Raw genomic sequence first — 18142 nt, forward strand, 5'->3', positions numbered from 1 at the left:
AGTGCCTCTGCACCATTTAGTCTTGGCGTGAGGTCAACAGGGCTAAATCTGAAAATTGCATTTCAACAAGGGAATTGCTAAACAGCTGCCAAAAGATAAAACCCTAAAGCACTAATTAGGGGTGCAAACCTGGAATCCAACAGTGCTGGGAACACTAGATTTCTATTCTGGAATACTGAAGTGGTAGAAATCTAAAATTACCTTAACTTTTAATTATACACCATTAGAAGGCTCTTCCGGCCTCCATGAATAGTAAGGCTTTAATGCTTTGTACTTAATGTGATGAATATTATGAGACTTTCCTGTCGCAGTAAAGAACCAGGAGTGTGAGGTTCAACATCCTTCATGGGTCACTGGGGCCACTTGGTGGTTGTCTCTCCGCAGGAAGTACATCCAAGGTTCCTGATAATGTACTTATGCTCTTTAAGTCTCACATTGGCCTCCGCCATATGGTTCAGAGATTGTCTGTTTTCAGTGTATGACCCACTAAATGGCACTCCATTCATGAGGAAGAGCCAGTTGGTGAGGTGTGCACTCCATCGCTGTGTGGTCTAAACAGGGTACAACAATATGGCGGACTATTGTTATGAATCCATGTTTTCTACATCTGTGAGTCGATATGTGCCATTGTTGGAATTTCTATACATTTGTTTTTGTTTTTTATTATTCTGACAACACCATGTTATTTGGTATGGTCACTGCTATCTGTGTCATTCACTGCATTGCCACAGTAATAATGTGTACTGTTGCTGTTCTTTTTTGCTGGTCGTATGACACAGAGGTCGCCACTCTCTGCCTTTTTAAAATGGTGCCCTTCACCAGTCTGTTATCGAGTACTGAATTGAAGACAAAACAGCAAAAGACAAATATCAGTGTGAGTTAGATTCAATGATCCAACTTAGTTTTTGCTGTGTTTCTTTTTACCATGATAATGGTTTTGATGATGACTTTAGCTAGCTCTCTGGTCATGTTTTGTTAGTTCTGTTATGCGCCTTACCATCTCAGTGTTTATGCAGTGCTCACAATAAAAAAAGAACATCTTTGATCATCTGCTTTAGCTCCGGTTATCATTATACCTAGATAGCGTGGTGCTGGGGGTACCATTATAGCCTGCTACTCCTGCTATCGAATCTCTGTACTCCCACCATTACTGCACTAGTGATGGTGTCAAATATATTTTAATGCAAACTCATATTTCCTCACTTGTTGTCCACAACTGTGTTTCAGCCTTTCTCATACAGGATACTTGCTCAAAAAAATTTGCCATGTCTTCTGGCCGAACTAGCATTAATCAGACTGCTGTGGAGCACACCTCCATCATTTTTTTTGACTATTGACCCTTTCTCTCTACTTTACCTCTTTAGGATGCATTGGACAACACGTGTATCACTTTGAGAGCGAAGAAGGGAGAACTAAAAGAGAGCCTTGCTGTGGAGAACCAGTATGAGAGGCTGTTAAACGGTCTGGCTGACTTAGTAGAAGTGGGTCGTGCCAAGCTGGTGCCCAGTCAACCGCTAACAGTGCCAAGTCAAGCTGCATTGAAAACCCATTTGAAAAAACACAAGGTGAGAAGTGACCCCCCCTAGTGTGCAAGCTGAAGCTTAAAGTGGTCTCCTGGTAGGCTCTGGTCCTCTCCTTCTTTCTTCTCTTCTTTCTGTTATCACTTTCTCCTCCCTTCTTTCATTAGTGTTGCTCACCCATTTACATATTTTGTTCACTTTTCACCTTCTCTTTATTGTTTTTTTTTCTTTTTGTCTTTCATTTTTGTACTTTCTTCTTTCTCTGTACATTTTTATTCTCTTGTTCATTTTGCCCATCCAGAACCCTGAAAAGAGTTTTATTAGCCTGTTAAGATTTAGTACGCGCATCAGCAAAATGCATATCATATCAGAAAATAATAAAATAACAGAGTCACACGATAAAAACAGCAAGTAAAAATGTGTGTGTGTGTATGGTGTGTGTGCAGATGAAGAAATCATTCCTCATTGTAATCATCTTCATTTGCAGTGTCTGATTATTGTTGTATACCACCCATATTTAATGTTTAATGTTATCAACGAATACAGCATTAAAACAGAACCTCTGGTGAAGACAGACTGCATTATTTATGACACTTTATACAGTATCTGACCTAATGGGAGTCAGCAAAAGGCAGCATCAGCACACATCTGCAAAAAAGAAAAGCAAAAAAGTTAAGTTCAGTCCATGTTGAAAAATAGAAAATAAGCTTTGGCTGTTGTTTCACAACTTACACTGCAGGACAGAAGCAGAGCAGACGTCAAAACCAAATCTTTTCTTGGAGGCCAAGTGGACAAAAACAGTTTTATTACAAAGATAATAAATTACAGAAGTATACTAGAGATCAAGTTGTTTTTTTTTTTGCTCAACAAACCAATGTATCTTTCTCAGCCTACCTATATGAAGTTCAAGTCATATTTATTAGTTAGGCAATTTCACGATCACTAAATATTGCTTGGGTTTGTAACTTTTTTTTTGCTGATTGCTGCCTATTCTTTTGTATTTCCAGTAGTTTCTAGCTTTGCTGGATTTTTCAATTTTGACTTCTATATTAATGCTATTTCTGTCAAGCACTATGATGTTTATGACCAGCAGGGGCACCACTGAGTCCTTAAACGCTAAGACACACTACACGACACCGTCCTGGTTTCAAACAGAAGATATTTTTATTTTACAATACCTTCACAAATCCTTCTTCTCAACAGTATAATACAATATGTTCTTTTGTCTACTTCCACCCCTCCCACGTAGTCTCATCCACTCTCCTCCCGACTCTTACTGCTCATGCAGGAAACTCTGCTTCTGTTATGTTAGACCTGGGAGTACATTGCTCGCTGGAAGCATTTCTGGGTCAGGCGGAAGCCCTTCAAAGAGGGTATAACTATTCCTTGCAGCTCCCCCTGGCGGCACCCAAGATCTCCAACAGGCTTGTTTCATGGGACTGCAAATCCCAGCCTGCACTGCGGGTATCAATATGGGAGTACCACCAGTGGGAGGCTACCATTGTGTGCACAGGGGGGAAGATGTAACTTCTGGGAGCAGCCACATTCTGTCCTGCCAAGCAGGCCCCCCTGTCCTGGCAAGGAACTGGCAGCCATCCTGGGTGGGACGCTGGACCATTCTTTTCCTTCCATTATGGCCTCCCGCCGTGGCAAGGAACCTGCCACTGTCCTTGTCAGGCTTCCAGTCCATCCAACATAGCACTCATACGTTATTAAATTGTACTTCAACTATTGTGGTTTACATGTTTGTGGATGCATTTGTAGCTTTTTCTCTTGTATAAGATTCTCATAATACCTGAATAATGCATGAAGCAGAATTACATGAGGGTAAAAAAGTAAATTTAGTACATTTTCTCATTGTGATTTATATGTTTAATGTTTTTCTTTATTGTTTGTTGCAGTTTCTCAATTTAATTAACAAGATGACAGCAGTATTTAATGTGGTGGTTATCACTCTTTGTATGTATAGTGTAGAGTGTTGTTATCTGGAGGTTTTGCATATTTTATCATTTTAGTTTGCATCTCCTCTAACAGTCAGGTTTTGCAACTTTTATGTTATTACAATTACATCTGACTTTTAAGTAGTTGGTTTTTATTCATTTTAATGTCAATGGGGTGCTACTGGACACATCAAATGCAGTGCAGTTGGGGCAATTCACTTGAGGCTCTTGAGTCCGATTTAGATTGGATGTGTGAAATCCGTGCGATTCGTAGCAATCACATTCACTTAACGTAGAGTGTATCTAGACCTCTTCAAACTCATGGCCATCTTCTTATTCTCTTATAAATATAATTTTCCTAAATTGTTCGGCCTTTATGTTATGAATAACATGCCATGCTTGCTGCAGTCTTACCCTGTTGTAAAACAGCTTGGTGCTACTTGGCTTGTTCATTTCCATACTGTCCTGACACTTTATTTGTGTATTTCAGTGTAAACTGTTTGTTTTTGTGTAGGTGCCTTGACGAAAATGGTTGTAGACTAGATGTTGCAATTACTATCAGCGATTTCCTACTTTTCTTTAATAATCCATTAATAATGTTTTCTTGTGCAGAATATTATTCTTTTTGTATTAGATATTTCACTTAATAGATGTCAGCTTGAATACCTTAGCAAGGGCCATTGGGATGCCAATATCCTTCATCTCTCTCATCATTATGCCAAAAAGGCTACATTTTATCTAAATTATCCTAAAATAAAACAAGTTAAATATTATCTATTAAACTGAAAAACACTACATTTTTATCCCCAATACATTCCACTGCTACCCACTTTAAGCTATTTGCTGCAACACAGGCAGTTGTATTCCTTAAAAAATTTCACAAGTCCAGTCAGATTTCCCTATAAGAATGGCCATGCCAGGGCAGATTCCTCGTGCAAGTAACCACACTCACATAGTTGCCCTGCTGGTTTATTTCCAGCCATTGTTTGTGCTTGGCTCTCAATAAAAGAAGGCAGTATCTTTGCTGAACAGTAGGTGTCAATCCTACCTCAGGAAGATGTCAGTAGTGCACTTGTGACAGGTGTCTGGTTACACTTACAGGTAAACTCGCTTAAGACGCCATTAAAATATCCGACTACGCCACCCAGTTTTATTAAGAGACTGGGAACTCTTGAAATTTACCGATAATAGCACACAGGTTTCTTTACATTGGGCGGAGAGTAAACACACAATGAAAGACACAACAGTACTTTCAGGAAAAGCAACAGTAACGTCTATTATACAAGACAATATAAAGTACATTAAAAAGATAAATGAACATAAACAAAATCTAACAATATCAGGAAAGAAATTCCTTTTTTTAAAAAGGAAAGCACACAGTCCATACTCTAAAACTCCATTAAAAACATGAAGTGGAGGATACAACCTTTAGTGGTGCAGAGTCCAGTTTGCACACTGTGTTACCCCAACAATTAATCGTCCAACTGTCCACGGATGCAGTCTGTTCACCAGACACTCGTTTCCTAACAGAAGTTGTGTCAAATCGTTGAATCCCTGTCAGCGTCTCTTCGTTGTTCCTTTCTCTTCCATTCTGGGCTCCTTGTGTTGCTGTGACCTAGGCACGCCTCATTTCCCGTCCGCCAGCTTTGTTTGGTCCTTTTATGCGGCTTCCCTCTCTCGCTGGACCCACAACCGGCGTCTCCTTGTGGAGCTGTCTCTTCCTCCCCGGAAGTAAGTGTTGCCGTCCTTGTGCCTCACGTTGTGCCAGCCACGTACCCTCGTCTGCCTACGAGCCCCTGTGCTCCGTCCGAGTGTCTTGGCAGCGTTTTCAGTGGACTGTCCCTCACTCTGCCTTCTCCTGCCCAGAAGTTTAAATCTCCTTCAGCCCCTGCCATGGTCAGTCCTGGACAATCGGTTTAAACAATGGCACATCTAAATGTCTTTTGTAAGACAGCAAATACCAATATCCTGTAGACAGCCATGACAATAATCAGTAACGGGATTACCCAGGAAATTTATCTTTTAACTTCTCACCCCAGTCCCAACAGTGGGTGCCTATTGCCTCTTCATCTGCTGTGTTTTAAATGTAATATTTACATGTTCCTTTGCCTAAGAGAGAAATGGAACCACCCAATGTACAAAAAATGTCCCCCTCTGACACTCTCATTAGTACAAGACACCGGCCCCGTTTTGGAACACATTTGAACTGTAAGGGCTATACCAAAACTTTCATGTTAAAAGCTTTTTGCCACCAGCTGGGATCCTTGATTTGAATCTGGGCCTTCCAATTCCTCTAAATGAGCTTTTCAAGATTAAAATATTAGAACCTTAGAAAAAAAAATTGAAACAAACAGGCCATTCAGCTCAACAAGTTCTCCAATCCTTTCTATCTAATTTCATTAAAATAACATCAAGTTGCATTTTACAGGTCCCTAGAGTCCTTCTTTCTAATAAATTTGCTTTACCTCAAGTTCAAAAAATTTTCGGGATCCTCAGTGAACTTGCCAAAATGAGTTAAAATCAATGGGGAAGGAGTAACTGAACTAGTTTTGAATGATTTCTAATGGTGCAATAGTCTTTTAAGTGTTCCTTAGGGCTAGGGAAACATCTGACAACCATACTGGACTGATTATTGTGGCCAAAAATGTGACTTGAGCTGTGAGGCAGCAGTTGCTACCACCTTGCCACCATGAGATAAAACTAACAGAACTAAATATCAGCAATATTTCTTGCAGACAGTGACAGACAGGAGTATGAATTCTCTAAGGCTTGCCCCTCACAGACTTGACAGCAGGTACTCACCTCTCTTGAACTGAAAGTACAGTTTATTAATTTCTTTTTTTTTCTGATGCTTTTGCTCACTCACTGCCATGGCTAACAGCAGTCCAGCAATAACGTTTGTGGATTCTTCAGTCCTTCATGTTGGCATCAACTACATAGCACTCTGGGTAATGTGTTTACTATTAAAGGGGCAGGCTCATGTAGTACATACAGTTAACATTGAGAAACACTATTAACTGTAATGATTATAAGTATTCAACTCACAAATACCAAGGACTGTATTTTGTATTAATCATGCTGCAGAGAGCGATATGATTTTTACTTCTATATGATTTGTTCTTCATTTAGGTAGAAAAAGAATTAAGCTGGGGCACAGAATTATGAGAGTAACTTGCATTCTGTTATGAGAAAATGCTGACCTCTTGATACTAACAGAACACCCTGTGATATTATAAATCAATGTGATAATTTCTGAATTTTTGCTTAAAACTATAAGAAATATGTCCCTTATGGATTAATAAATAAGGATTTATTAATCTAACCAAACAAAATCTAATGAAGATATTAAAGCTATAAGAATGTAATTTCTTTATAACTAATGTACTGAACTATAAGAAACTGCTTTAAACTGGTCTTGTGTGTGTGTGCTGATAAAGTGCCCTGATGACTCTTTAAGTTGGTAATAAACTCTGTACACTCTTGCATGCAATAAATTAGATAGATAGATAGATAGATAGATAGATAGATAGATAGATAGATAGATAGATAGATAGATAGATAGATAGATAGATAGATAGATAGATAGATAGATAGATAGATAGATAGATAGATAGATAGATAGATAGATAGATAGATAGATTGATTGATACTTTATTAATCCCAAGGGGAAATTCACATACTCCAGCAGCAGCATACTGATAAAAAACAATATTAAATTAAAGAGTGATAACAATGCAGGTATACAGACAGACAATAACTTTGTATAATGTTAACGTTTACACCCCTGGGTGGAACTGAAGAGTCGCATAGTGTGGGGGAGGAACGATCTCCTCAGTCTGTCATTGGAGCAGGACAGTGACAGCAGTCTGTCGCTGAAGCTACTCCTCTGTCTGGAGATGACACTGTTTAGTGGATGCAGTGGATTCTCCATGATTGACAGGAGCCTGCTGAGCGCCTGTCGCTCTGCCACAGATGTCAAACTGTCCAGCTCCATGCCTACAATAGAGCATGCCTTCCTCACCAGTTTATCCAGGCGTGAGGCGTCTCTTTTCTTTATGCTGCCTCCCCAGCACACCACGGCGAAGAAGAGGGTGCTCGCCACAACCGTCTGATAGAACATCTGCAGCATCTTATTGCAGATGTTGAAGGACGCCAGCCTTCTAAGGAAGTATAATTGGCTCTGTCCTTTCTTACACAGAGCATCAGTATTGGCAGTCCAGTCCAATTTATCATCCAGCTGCAATCCCAGGTATTTATAGGTCTGCACCATCTGCACAGAGTCACCTCTGATGATCACAGGGTCCATGAGGGGTCTGGGCCTCCTAACATCCACCACCAGCTCCTTGGTTTTGCTGGTGTTCAGTTGTAGGTGGTTTGAGTCGCACCATTTAACAAAGTCCTTGATTAGGTTACTGTACTCCTCCTCCTGCCCACTCCTGATGCAGCCCACGATAGCAGTGTCATCAGCGAACTTTTGCATGTGGCAGGACTCCGAGTTGTATTTGAAGTCCGATGTATATAAGCTGAACAGGACTGGAGAAAGTACAGTCCCCTGCGGCGCTCCTGTGTTGCTGACCACAATGTCAGACCTGCAGTTTCTGAGACGCACATACTGAGGTCTGTCTTTAAGATAGTCCAAGATCCATGCCACGAGGTATGAATCTACTCCCACCTCTGTTAGCTTGACCCTAAGGAGCAGAGATTGGATGTTGTTGAAGGTGCTAGAGAAGTCCAGAAACATAAATCTTACAGCACTACTGCCTCTGTCCAAGTAGGAGAGAGATATTAAATTAGGATGCAACTGTAATTTACAGCAATCTATGTATGACCTCAAAATGAACTGCCATGTTTTTTTCTCCCTTTGGTTAATGAATAAGCTGCGTAATATAAAGACAGGATTTCTTTCTTTTAGGCAGGCTGTCTGTTCTAACCAGTCAGTGGGACTGAGCATTGGTTGGCTGCAGTCTCTTTGACTCCCGTTGTTTTCGACTTCAGCGTCCATAACATACAAGCCCATACAAAAAGACATTACCTTTAAGATGTGAACGCACCAACACATTTCCAGTTTCCTTCTTTACGCTCATTTTGTGTTGTTTTCACAAGACTTCTACTCATTTTTAGCCCACTACTAGGATCAGCATTATATACTCGGGGGGGGGGGGGGGGGGGGGGGCTGTCCCATTCAATGTTGGCTGCTACAGCTTGGTGATGTCACTCTGACCTCGCAAAGTATCATATGATGCTTCTAAAAAAACATTCATCTAAACCAGCCAGGCGGCAAATTTCCAGGAAAATATTCGACAAACAAGATCACCATGAACACAGCAAACTTACTGTGCGAATTTCATTGATTAATGCTACTATCTACCACACTTCTTGGTAATTTATTTCATGTGTCTGTGGTTCTTTTGCATGTAGAAAATCTTTTTAACTTTTCTAATAGACAACTTAAAAAGTTTAAAGTAGAAAAATTTGAAGGGTACCAAAATGTGTCACTTTTATTTTAAGACATTAGAATGTGCAAAAACAGTTATTTTACATTAGTCTGGATTTCTGTCAGTTCTTACCTTTTGGCAGTAAGCACATTTTGTTACGGTTGGAAATAAGGATGCACAAAGCCTGCCAATTTATTTTACTGATCTAGAAAACTGTAAAAATCAAAACAATTATTTTAGATGACTCTGAAAATCACTGTTTAGTTAACATAATTGTTATCCTAGACTTGGAAACACTGAGTAGAACAATGAGCCAAAAATGGCCACATCTGACACCCAATACTTTAAAGAGGAATCATTTTCATCACATTTCCAATGTGTCATTTTATAATTGTCTTTTACTAATATACATTTCAAACCAATGTTTGAAATAGTTTTTCTTTATTTTTCTAATCTGTTTTATAGCCCCACAGATTTTTCCATTACTATTTGGGGCAGCAAAATCGAAATGGAAGTGTGATCTGTCTGCCATGACTGTCACATTTTGCTTCTCTTGCTTTTAGCAACCCAGTTATGATAGGGAAGCAGAAAAATGTCAGAAGTCCTCCTCCTCTCAACTTCTAAGGCTCATTGTTTGCCCCCAGTCGTGTGATTGCTACACAATAGATGTTGTCTACCAACAGCCAAAGACAGGAGGGGCCAAGGGAAAATGGCAGCCAAAAAGTGTGGAGAAAGACATAAAATAAACCAAAAACTAGGAGTGGAGTCCCAGTTCATTTCCAACAACTCTAGGCTATGATGGAATTGCATTAAACTAGCTTGGAAAATGGGTGGAGTTTGTTTTGTTATTCCTCTCCTACCTACTTATCTTCTTAAAGTCCTTACCTTTCTCTACAATTCCTTTCTATGCATTACCTTTAAAGTTTTCAAGACAAACGTAAAACACTCATTAGGGGTGGCTTCTGCTAAGGAAACTGGTTGAAGTAGAAAGCCTGGGACCCCAGTTCTATCCCCCCTCCCATCTCCATATCTTTCAGTTTTATTACCAGCTTTTTGCCCTTCGTTCTTTCATAAAAAATCATCTGAAGGGGCGAAAAGCAGACATTGAATTGGTAAACAACTTCCCTGGAATTGTCTGAGAATTAATGGAATCTCCTGTCCTAAATATGACCGTTTTCCATTGCTGCATCTGACACCCCTTCTGTCTCTCTTTCTGCCATAGAGCTTCTTCTGTAGTCTCAGTCACCGCCTTATTACCCTGGAAAACTTCACGCACAAAGTGCCTCCACGCTTGGCCATGAAGTATGGAGAGTCCTGGACGGATCTGGCAAAGAATGCTGCCAATCTCCTGGAGCAGTCACATCAGCATGGGATCCAACTGCAAGGCGCACTACAAGTAAAACACCTCTGAAATGTTGACAATTGTTAGAAGAGTGGAACTGAGTGTCAGCTGAAATTACAATTTCTTAATGGAATTCACTGGTCATAAATACATTTACAGAATGTCTTTCATCCTTCCAAACAAATGAGCTAGAGATGCCCACATATACTTCAGTATGAAGTTTATACATGTACCATGACCAAAGTGTATGTGAGGGTCTAAGGAAGCCAAAGGGAATGGACATTAAATTGATCTAACAGTGAGTAAATGTGATATAAAAGCAATAGACATTAGTCAAAGGGGCAAAAGTGAGGTGGAGATTTGGACAGGGCGTTCATCTACACTAGGCAGATGGAGGTGAGCTTGTGACCACACATTACGTGAGTCAGCGATAAGCTGTCAAGTCACAGTGTGCAGCTAATATGAATGGCTTTGTCACACAACGATAACGATCAGTTAATTGTTTGAAACAGAAAATCCCAAATCTTGTACTGAATGCAGAATCCATACGCTGCCAAAATACAATTTACTTGGCACTTTTTAGTTTCTTAATCATGATTTCTTTTTATCATTTTAAAATTTCTCATCCCACCATCTCCTCTTGTGTTTATGTTCAAATTGTCCTGACGTCTTAAGGTTCCCTAATTAAGCATTCTGGCCACAGAGATGGGTTCAGGTGGCTGACAGACATCTATTTCGTATTTTTCCTCTGCAGGCCTGGAAGCACTTTGACAAAAATTATGGAGTGATCCTGAAGCATCTGCTAGATCTGGAGGTCAGGATCCCATCTGTAGGCCTGGTGGAAGAATCAGATGAGAAACTAAAGGAGAGACTCGCCATTTATCAGGTTTGGGGCTGTAGACAATCATGGCAGAATGTAGGAATTCCCAAGAGACTATACAAAATACAGTATCTCATCCCACTGCTGACACCATTAAAGTTTAAAAACTTGCTGCGCTTTTGGCTTTTGTTATTTTGATACATGCAGCGGCGTTAAATAGAATCTAATTAAAGTTTTGAACCCCAAGCAGTTATACTGAGTTAAGTGAAAATAAAGAAAGGTATTAGACAGACAGACTGAAAGGAGGGGAAAACAGACGTTAAAATGCTTATTGTATTGACTTTGTTTCCATAATTTGTTGTTAGTGATTAATTGCTGGCATATTATTAGTAGCATTACAACCATGTAGTTACATAAGACCTCAGTCCTTTTTTTAACTGTAACTAGGGCATTTTAAATTATCAGCTACTTCTGAAAAGATTCCAAGTACAGGTCATCCTCGAGGTATTTAGTACTTGTGTCACACTCATGTATGTGACCACTGCATAGATAAACTCTTATGAGCTGTCTGTACAGGAATTCTTTGCAGAACAAGTAAGCAGGTGCCAAAGTGTTCCCAGCACGCTGCCCTCTCACACCTTCACTCAAATGAACTCTGTTTTTACTTGAGTTCACATTGCAGTCATGTCTAACAAAAATAAATCTAATAAAATGGTAAATAAGCACTTGGCTCTATGCTGTAAACTGTAACTGTAAAGTGGTCCATTATTATAGTTAGTTTCTTCCTTTAAGGACATGCAGATATCTAATTGGATTGCTTCACATTTCTCCTCATTTCTTGTGCTGACCCTCTCCCTTTTATATTACTTAGTCATCTCCAGCCAGCGCCTGTTGATTGATGTGGACCTGCTTTATTGGTTCTCATCTCATTAGACCAGCTCATGCTTTCACTTGTGTGCCTCACTCCGGCTTGAGACAGGTTAGGCTAGAATCAATAAAACTATTAGATAAATTTAACAATAAAGCACCCTTCATTGAACTTGCTTCACCACACATAGGCAAACTGCACTTAGTCCGTTGCCATCCCATTTTAAATAAATATAAAGCGCCTTGCCTCCTGAGCACTACAGAGAAGTGCCGTACACATCTAAAGTAAGATTCGACTATCACAGGCAATGTGACTGAGGTGTTGAGCTGAACACCACAACACTGGTGGTCCACCTCAAATACTGAGTTGCGCTGTGGCCCTCAGCAAATCATTTAACCTGCTTATGTCTTCAGTTTATAAATGTAGACTGAATTTTATTGTCCACCCGTCCCTCTATGTAGTTTAGGGTAACTTTGGGTTAGTGCTTTCCCTGGCAGCACTGGGTGCAAAGTGGAAGCTAACCCAATTATTGCAGTTGTATTGTGAGTAAGTCACTTCGAGTGAATGCATTACACAAATAAAGGGATCAGTATCAGTGGTGATTTTAAATGGGATAACAAAAAATGTAATTGGCACAAGTCATAAGTCAAGTCAACTTTATTTATAAAGCACTTTACATACGTACAACAGCCGCTGACCAAAGTGCTGAACATAGGCTAAAATAAATTTTAAACAAAAACAAAATAATAAATAAGTAAAATAAAATACAATAAATGAAACTAATTAAAACATAGTAAACACAACTAAACAGAGTTAAAACAGAGTAAAATCAACTGCTCACACAGGATCAAACGCCAAACCAAAGAGGTGAGTCTTAAGAGCAGACTTAAAAATGGGCAGTGAGGAGGCCTGTCTAATGTGGATCGGCAGTGAATTCCAGAGCCTTGGAGCCACAATGGAAAAAGCCCTATCCCCCCTGAGCTTTCGCGGAGTCCTAGGCACATCCAGAAGCAGCTGACCAACTGATCTGAGTGAGCGGGAAGGAGAGTGCATATGCAGCAGCTCAGTGAGGTAGGGTGGAGCAAGCCCATTTAAGGACTTAAAAACAAATAAAAGAATCTTAAAATGAACTCTAAACTGAACAGGCAGCCAGTGCAGTGAGGATAACACAGGTGTAATGTGCTCATTTTTTCGCGTGCCAGTTAAAAGGCGTGCAGCAGCATTTTGCACCAGCTGGAGCTGAGACAGGGTGGCAGGATGGGCTGAGCCACTAACGGTTTTGGGACATCAGTCTCACCCCACACGGGTCAGTGAACATGTACACTCATCATCGCTCAGATCATCTTCGTCCTTCATGCCGGTTTGGCTATTGCCATTGATGACATCAAGCTCAGGTGAAGTCATAACTACGTAGCTGCCATTCTGGATAATGCTCACCGTATGGGTGTGTTTGAGTATTCATAGCCCACCCCCATTTCTTCAAAGATGTGGTCTCCCTTTCCAAGTTGCCAGTCACTTATTCTTTATGCTGCCCAGTCACCCATCTGGATGGTACCAGATCCTTGATAACTGAGGCCTTGTGGATGTCCCTGTATAGCCTTATAAGAAACCAATATGAAAGCCCATGATTTTTACGAGATTAAGGACAGAGCAGTCGGGGTAATGTTTATCTGTGGACAGTGCACAACTATTTCTAGTTTTATTAGACTGCTCATTCAACAGGGCTTTCAAGGTGAACTGAAAAGTTTAGTTATTAAGACGATGTTACTATGGTGTTCTCCTTGTTCCTGCAGGAATGGTTGAGCTGTTCATCTCAAATCTAATTATCATTTTTCATCTGGCAGCAAATTGAAACCGACCTGGAGGAGAATTCCTGTGGATTTCAGCAGACTCTGGAAAAAGGGAGGAAGTTACTGTCTGCTGTGGACTGCTTTGACCTGGAGGCCCAAATCAAGGAGCTGGAGGACAGATGGGTGGTGGTGGCAAGCAGGACGAGCGATGAACAGCGGCGCTTAGAAATGCTTATGAAGCTCTGGGCGAGGTGAGCATTTTAATGGAGGGCAGAGGTGCAGGGTACGTGGGGTGGAAAAATGGATGCTGCCTCAAGTAATGCTCATAAATTGTCCCTGCCGCCTGAAGTGACTCATTAGGAGCCGACACAGAATGATCCATAGCTACACTTCACATGGGATTTTTAAAGTATCTCCAGAGTTATGGAGGAAAGAAAAGATGGCGTGAGAGGGGGTCAGTAAGTGAGTTAGTGGAGAAAGCTTATGGAAATGTCAGTTCAGTGGAATCACCCATAAAGGTTTCCTGTCTGCTTTCACATTAAGGGCTATCATTGTCTTTTTAAACTGCAAGCCAAGGTTGTGAGGTGGCTTCATTCTTTAATTTTTCTTCATCTTGTTAATTAACATTTTTCATTTCTCAAACACATTTAGGAGTTTTAAGATCTCCAGGAGTATTTTTTCAGTAGTTATGTTATTGTTTGGGCTTCTGTTTAACAGTTTGAAATTCATTTCATAGTATGCATATTTGTTGTTTGTTTTCATGCCATTTTGTTACTATGTTGTTATGATGCTGGCCAGTTGCTATGGGTGTGGTCATGCAGGTCATGACCTCGATGGCGATTATGAAGGGTCGCTTTTTGTGCCGTTTTCTGTTTGAGTTTGCAGATATATCCTCCAAGCCTATTTATTATTATTATTATTATTTAGTAAACTTCTGATCCCCTTTTTGTTAATGACTTTTGCTGGTACCTTTTTGATTTTGATTTTTGCTAACGATTTTTTGTTCTGTTGAAAATGCAGCTTGATTTCCTGGTTACAATCCTTATATGTATTTCGACTATGTCTTATTTTCTGGTCTTATGCTAAAAAGTTGTCTCTTTTTCTTCTGAGGCAGTACAGAAACTCAAATCGCTAAAATGAGCAACCCCAAAATCAGACATGTGTTTAGCAATATACTGTAAGAGAACTGTATCAATATGTTTAAGATATCTTTAAGCAGCTAATGGATAAAACCACATCTTTATATCAAGCAGTATAGACATTTCATAATATAAATGGAAGGCTTGACAATATCATTCCACATCAACCTAGCAGAAGTCAGTTAAAAGAGCCAGTATTGAAGCATCCAGTAAAACTTGTAGATGACCCAGAAAAGTGAGGGGTTTTTAAAATCTGCATTGCGTGGAATTTAACTTCCATGCTTTGGAAAGGGACCACCACAGGGGAGGAACAGTTTGGTTTTATTCCAGTGAGAGGAACAACTAATACAGTCTTAGCATAGAGAAAACAAGGTTTGCATATGGTGTTTATTTGGATTTGGTGTTTATTAATTTAGGGAAATCTTATGATAGCGTGCCATGTCAAGAGGACTGGCGGTGCATAAAAGAGAAAGGAATACCAGAAAAGTGTGTGAGGACTGTCCAGGATATGCATGAAGGAGTGAGGACTCGGGTAACAGCAGCGTCAGTGTAGCAGGCGAGATCCTAGTTAGAGTAGGTCTACACTAGGGATCTTCTTCAAGTCGTGACGGGTAAAGGGTGCTACTGAACCCCAGACTCAAGACACAGGGCATGTACACAGCCAAGGGTTCAAAATAAAGTTAATGTTATTATTCACAAATACCTTTTTCAGGTCCTTTCTTCCAAAAGTACTCACATGTACAATTCAAATATAAATACTCCTCTAATCTCCCCCAGACAAACCTTGTCCTTCAACTCCAACTCACCTGGATGAGGATGAGTGGCTTCTTTTATGGCAGACCTGGCAGTACTTCCGGTACCACATGATTACACCCTGGAAGCACCTCCAGGTTAGCCTGAAGCTCCTTACCATTTGTGAATCCTTTCCTAAAAAGCTCCCTCTGGCAGCACCCACGTATCCTGACAGGGCTGTCCATCAGGACTACAAATCCCAAGGTGCCTTGCGAATGTAAAAATGTGAGCTCTACCTGAGGGATGCTACCATCTGCTGTACTGGGGGACTACATGTCTCCAAAAGGCAGTCCTTCCCTGTTCTCTTTTGTTATATCATCCTGACCAGGAAAGGTATTTAACTAAACTAACCTGGCTGGGATGCCTGTCCATCCATACCCTTCACTTATGGCCTCCTGTCTATGTAAGGGACCACCCTACTTCTGGTCCTTACCTCTTTGATCTGATTATTGATGTGTTAACTCATGGGATTAATGACTGATCCCCATTGGTGAATGCTTTTTGTTGATAATTTCGTGTTGTGTAACACAAGAGAGGAGGAAGTGGACAAGAAGTTGGAAGAATGGAGAAAGGCTTTGGAGGATAGAGAACTGAAGATAAATTTGAAAGATACAGAATATTTGAGGTTTAATGATGAACAGGAATCAGAAGTTAGCCTGCAGGGAGAGATACTGAAAAGAGTGGATACAGTCATATGAAAAGATTTGGGAACCCCTCTTAATTCTTTGGATTTTTGTTTCTCATTGGCTGATCTTTCAAAGTAGCAACTTCCTTTTAATATATGACATGCCTTATGGAAACAGTAGTATTTTAGCAGTGACATTAAGTTTATTGGATTAACAGAAAATATGCAATATACATCATAACAAAATTAGACAGGTGCATACATTTGGGCACCTCAACAGAGATATTACATCAACACTTAGCTGAGCCTCCTTTTGCAAATATAACAGCCTCTAGACGTCTCCTATAGTCTTTGATGAGTGTCTGGATTCTGGATGGAGGTATTTTTGACCATTCTTCCATTCAAAATCTCTCCAGTTAAGTTAAATTGGATGGCTGCCGAGCATGGACAGACTGCTTCAAATCATCCCATAGATTTTCAATGATATTCATGCCAGGGGACTGTGATGGCCATTCCAGAACATTGTACTTCTCCCTCTGCATGAATGCCTTTGTAGATTTTGAAGTGTGTTTTGGGTCATTGTCTTGTTGGAATATCCAACCCCTGCGGAGCTTCAACTTTGTGACTGATGCTTGAACATTATGCTGAAGAATTTGTTGATATTGGGTTGAATTCATCCGACCCTGGACCTTAACAAGGGTCCCAGTCCCTGAACTAGCCACACAGCCCCACAGCATGATGGAACCTCCACCACATTTGACAGTAGGTAGCAGGTGTTTTTCTTGGAATGCGGTGTTCTTCTTCCGCCATGCAAAGCGCTTTTTGTTCTGACCAAATGACTCAATTTTTGTCTCATCAGTCCATAGCACTTTGTTCCAAAATGAATCTGGCTTGTCTAAATGAGCATTTGCATACAACAAGCGACTCTGTTTGTGGCGTGAGTGCAGAAAGGGCTTCTTTCTCATCACCCTACCATACAGATGTTCTTTGTGCAAATTGTGCTGAATTGTAGAACGATGTACAGATACACCATCTGCAGCAAGATGTTCTTGCAGGTCTTTGAAGGTGATCTGTGGGTTGTCTGTAACCGTTCTCACAATCCTGCGCATATGCCGCTCCTATATTTTTCTTGGCCTGTCAGACCTGCTGGGTTTAACAGCAACTGTGCCTGTGGCCTTCCATTTCCTGATTACATTCCTTACAGTTGAAACTGACAGTTTAAACCTCTGAGATAGCTTTTTGTAGTCTTCCTCTAAACCATGAGTCTGAACAATCTTTGTTTCAGATCTTTTGAGGGTTGCTTTGAGGATCCCATGCTGTCACTCTTCAGAGGAGAGTCAAAGGGAAGCACAACTTGCAATTGACCTCCTTAAATACCTTTTCTTATGATTGGACACTCCTGTCTATGAAGTTCAAGGCTTAATGAGCTAATCCAACCAATTTGGTGTTGCAGGTAATCAGTACTGAGCAGTTACATGCATTCAAATAAGAAAATTACAAGGGGACCCACATTTTTGCACAGCCAGTTTTTCACATTTGATTTAATTTCATACAACTAAATACTGCTTCACTAAAAATCTTTTTTTGGAAAAACACCCCAGTACTTCCTAGGAAATGAAAGACATACCACTGTTATCTTTTTTGTTGAAAGTAAATTATTATGCAGGCTGAGAGGGGTTCCCAAACTTTTTCATATGACTGTACATTTAAATATCTAGGATCAGTGGTAGTCCAAGATGGAATACTAGATGAAGAGAAAACCCATCAAAGTACAGTATGGAAGAAGGTATAAGGAAGAAGGTATCAGGAGTATTTTTGTGATTGAAGAATTAAGATGAAAGTTAAAGATGAGGTTTTTAAGACGGTGTTAA

The 18142-nt window shown here is 40.2% G+C and overlaps 1 protein-coding gene across 2 annotated transcripts in view; it reads left to right on the forward strand.

Moving 5' to 3' along the window:
* syne2b (spectrin repeat containing, nuclear envelope 2b) overlaps positions 1-18142 on the forward strand; it is a 524337-nt gene that overhangs the window by 346661 nt on the left and 159534 nt on the right. For both annotated transcript variants that reach the window (XM_051919949.1, XM_051919950.1), the window contains 4 exons: positions 1365-1565; positions 10118-10291; positions 10992-11123; positions 13770-13966. In XM_051919949.1, the coding sequence (XP_051775909.1) occupies positions 1365-1565; positions 10118-10291; positions 10992-11123; positions 13770-13966 (704 nt within the window). The remainder of the gene's footprint in view (positions 1-1364; positions 1566-10117; positions 10292-10991; positions 11124-13769; positions 13967-18142) is intronic.

The sequence above is a fragment of the Erpetoichthys calabaricus genome, chromosome 16 (genome assembly GCF_900747795.2).
Source record: "Erpetoichthys calabaricus chromosome 16, fErpCal1.3, whole genome shotgun sequence".
NCBI classification, from domain to species: domain Eukaryota; kingdom Metazoa; phylum Chordata; class Cladistia; order Polypteriformes; family Polypteridae; genus Erpetoichthys; species Erpetoichthys calabaricus.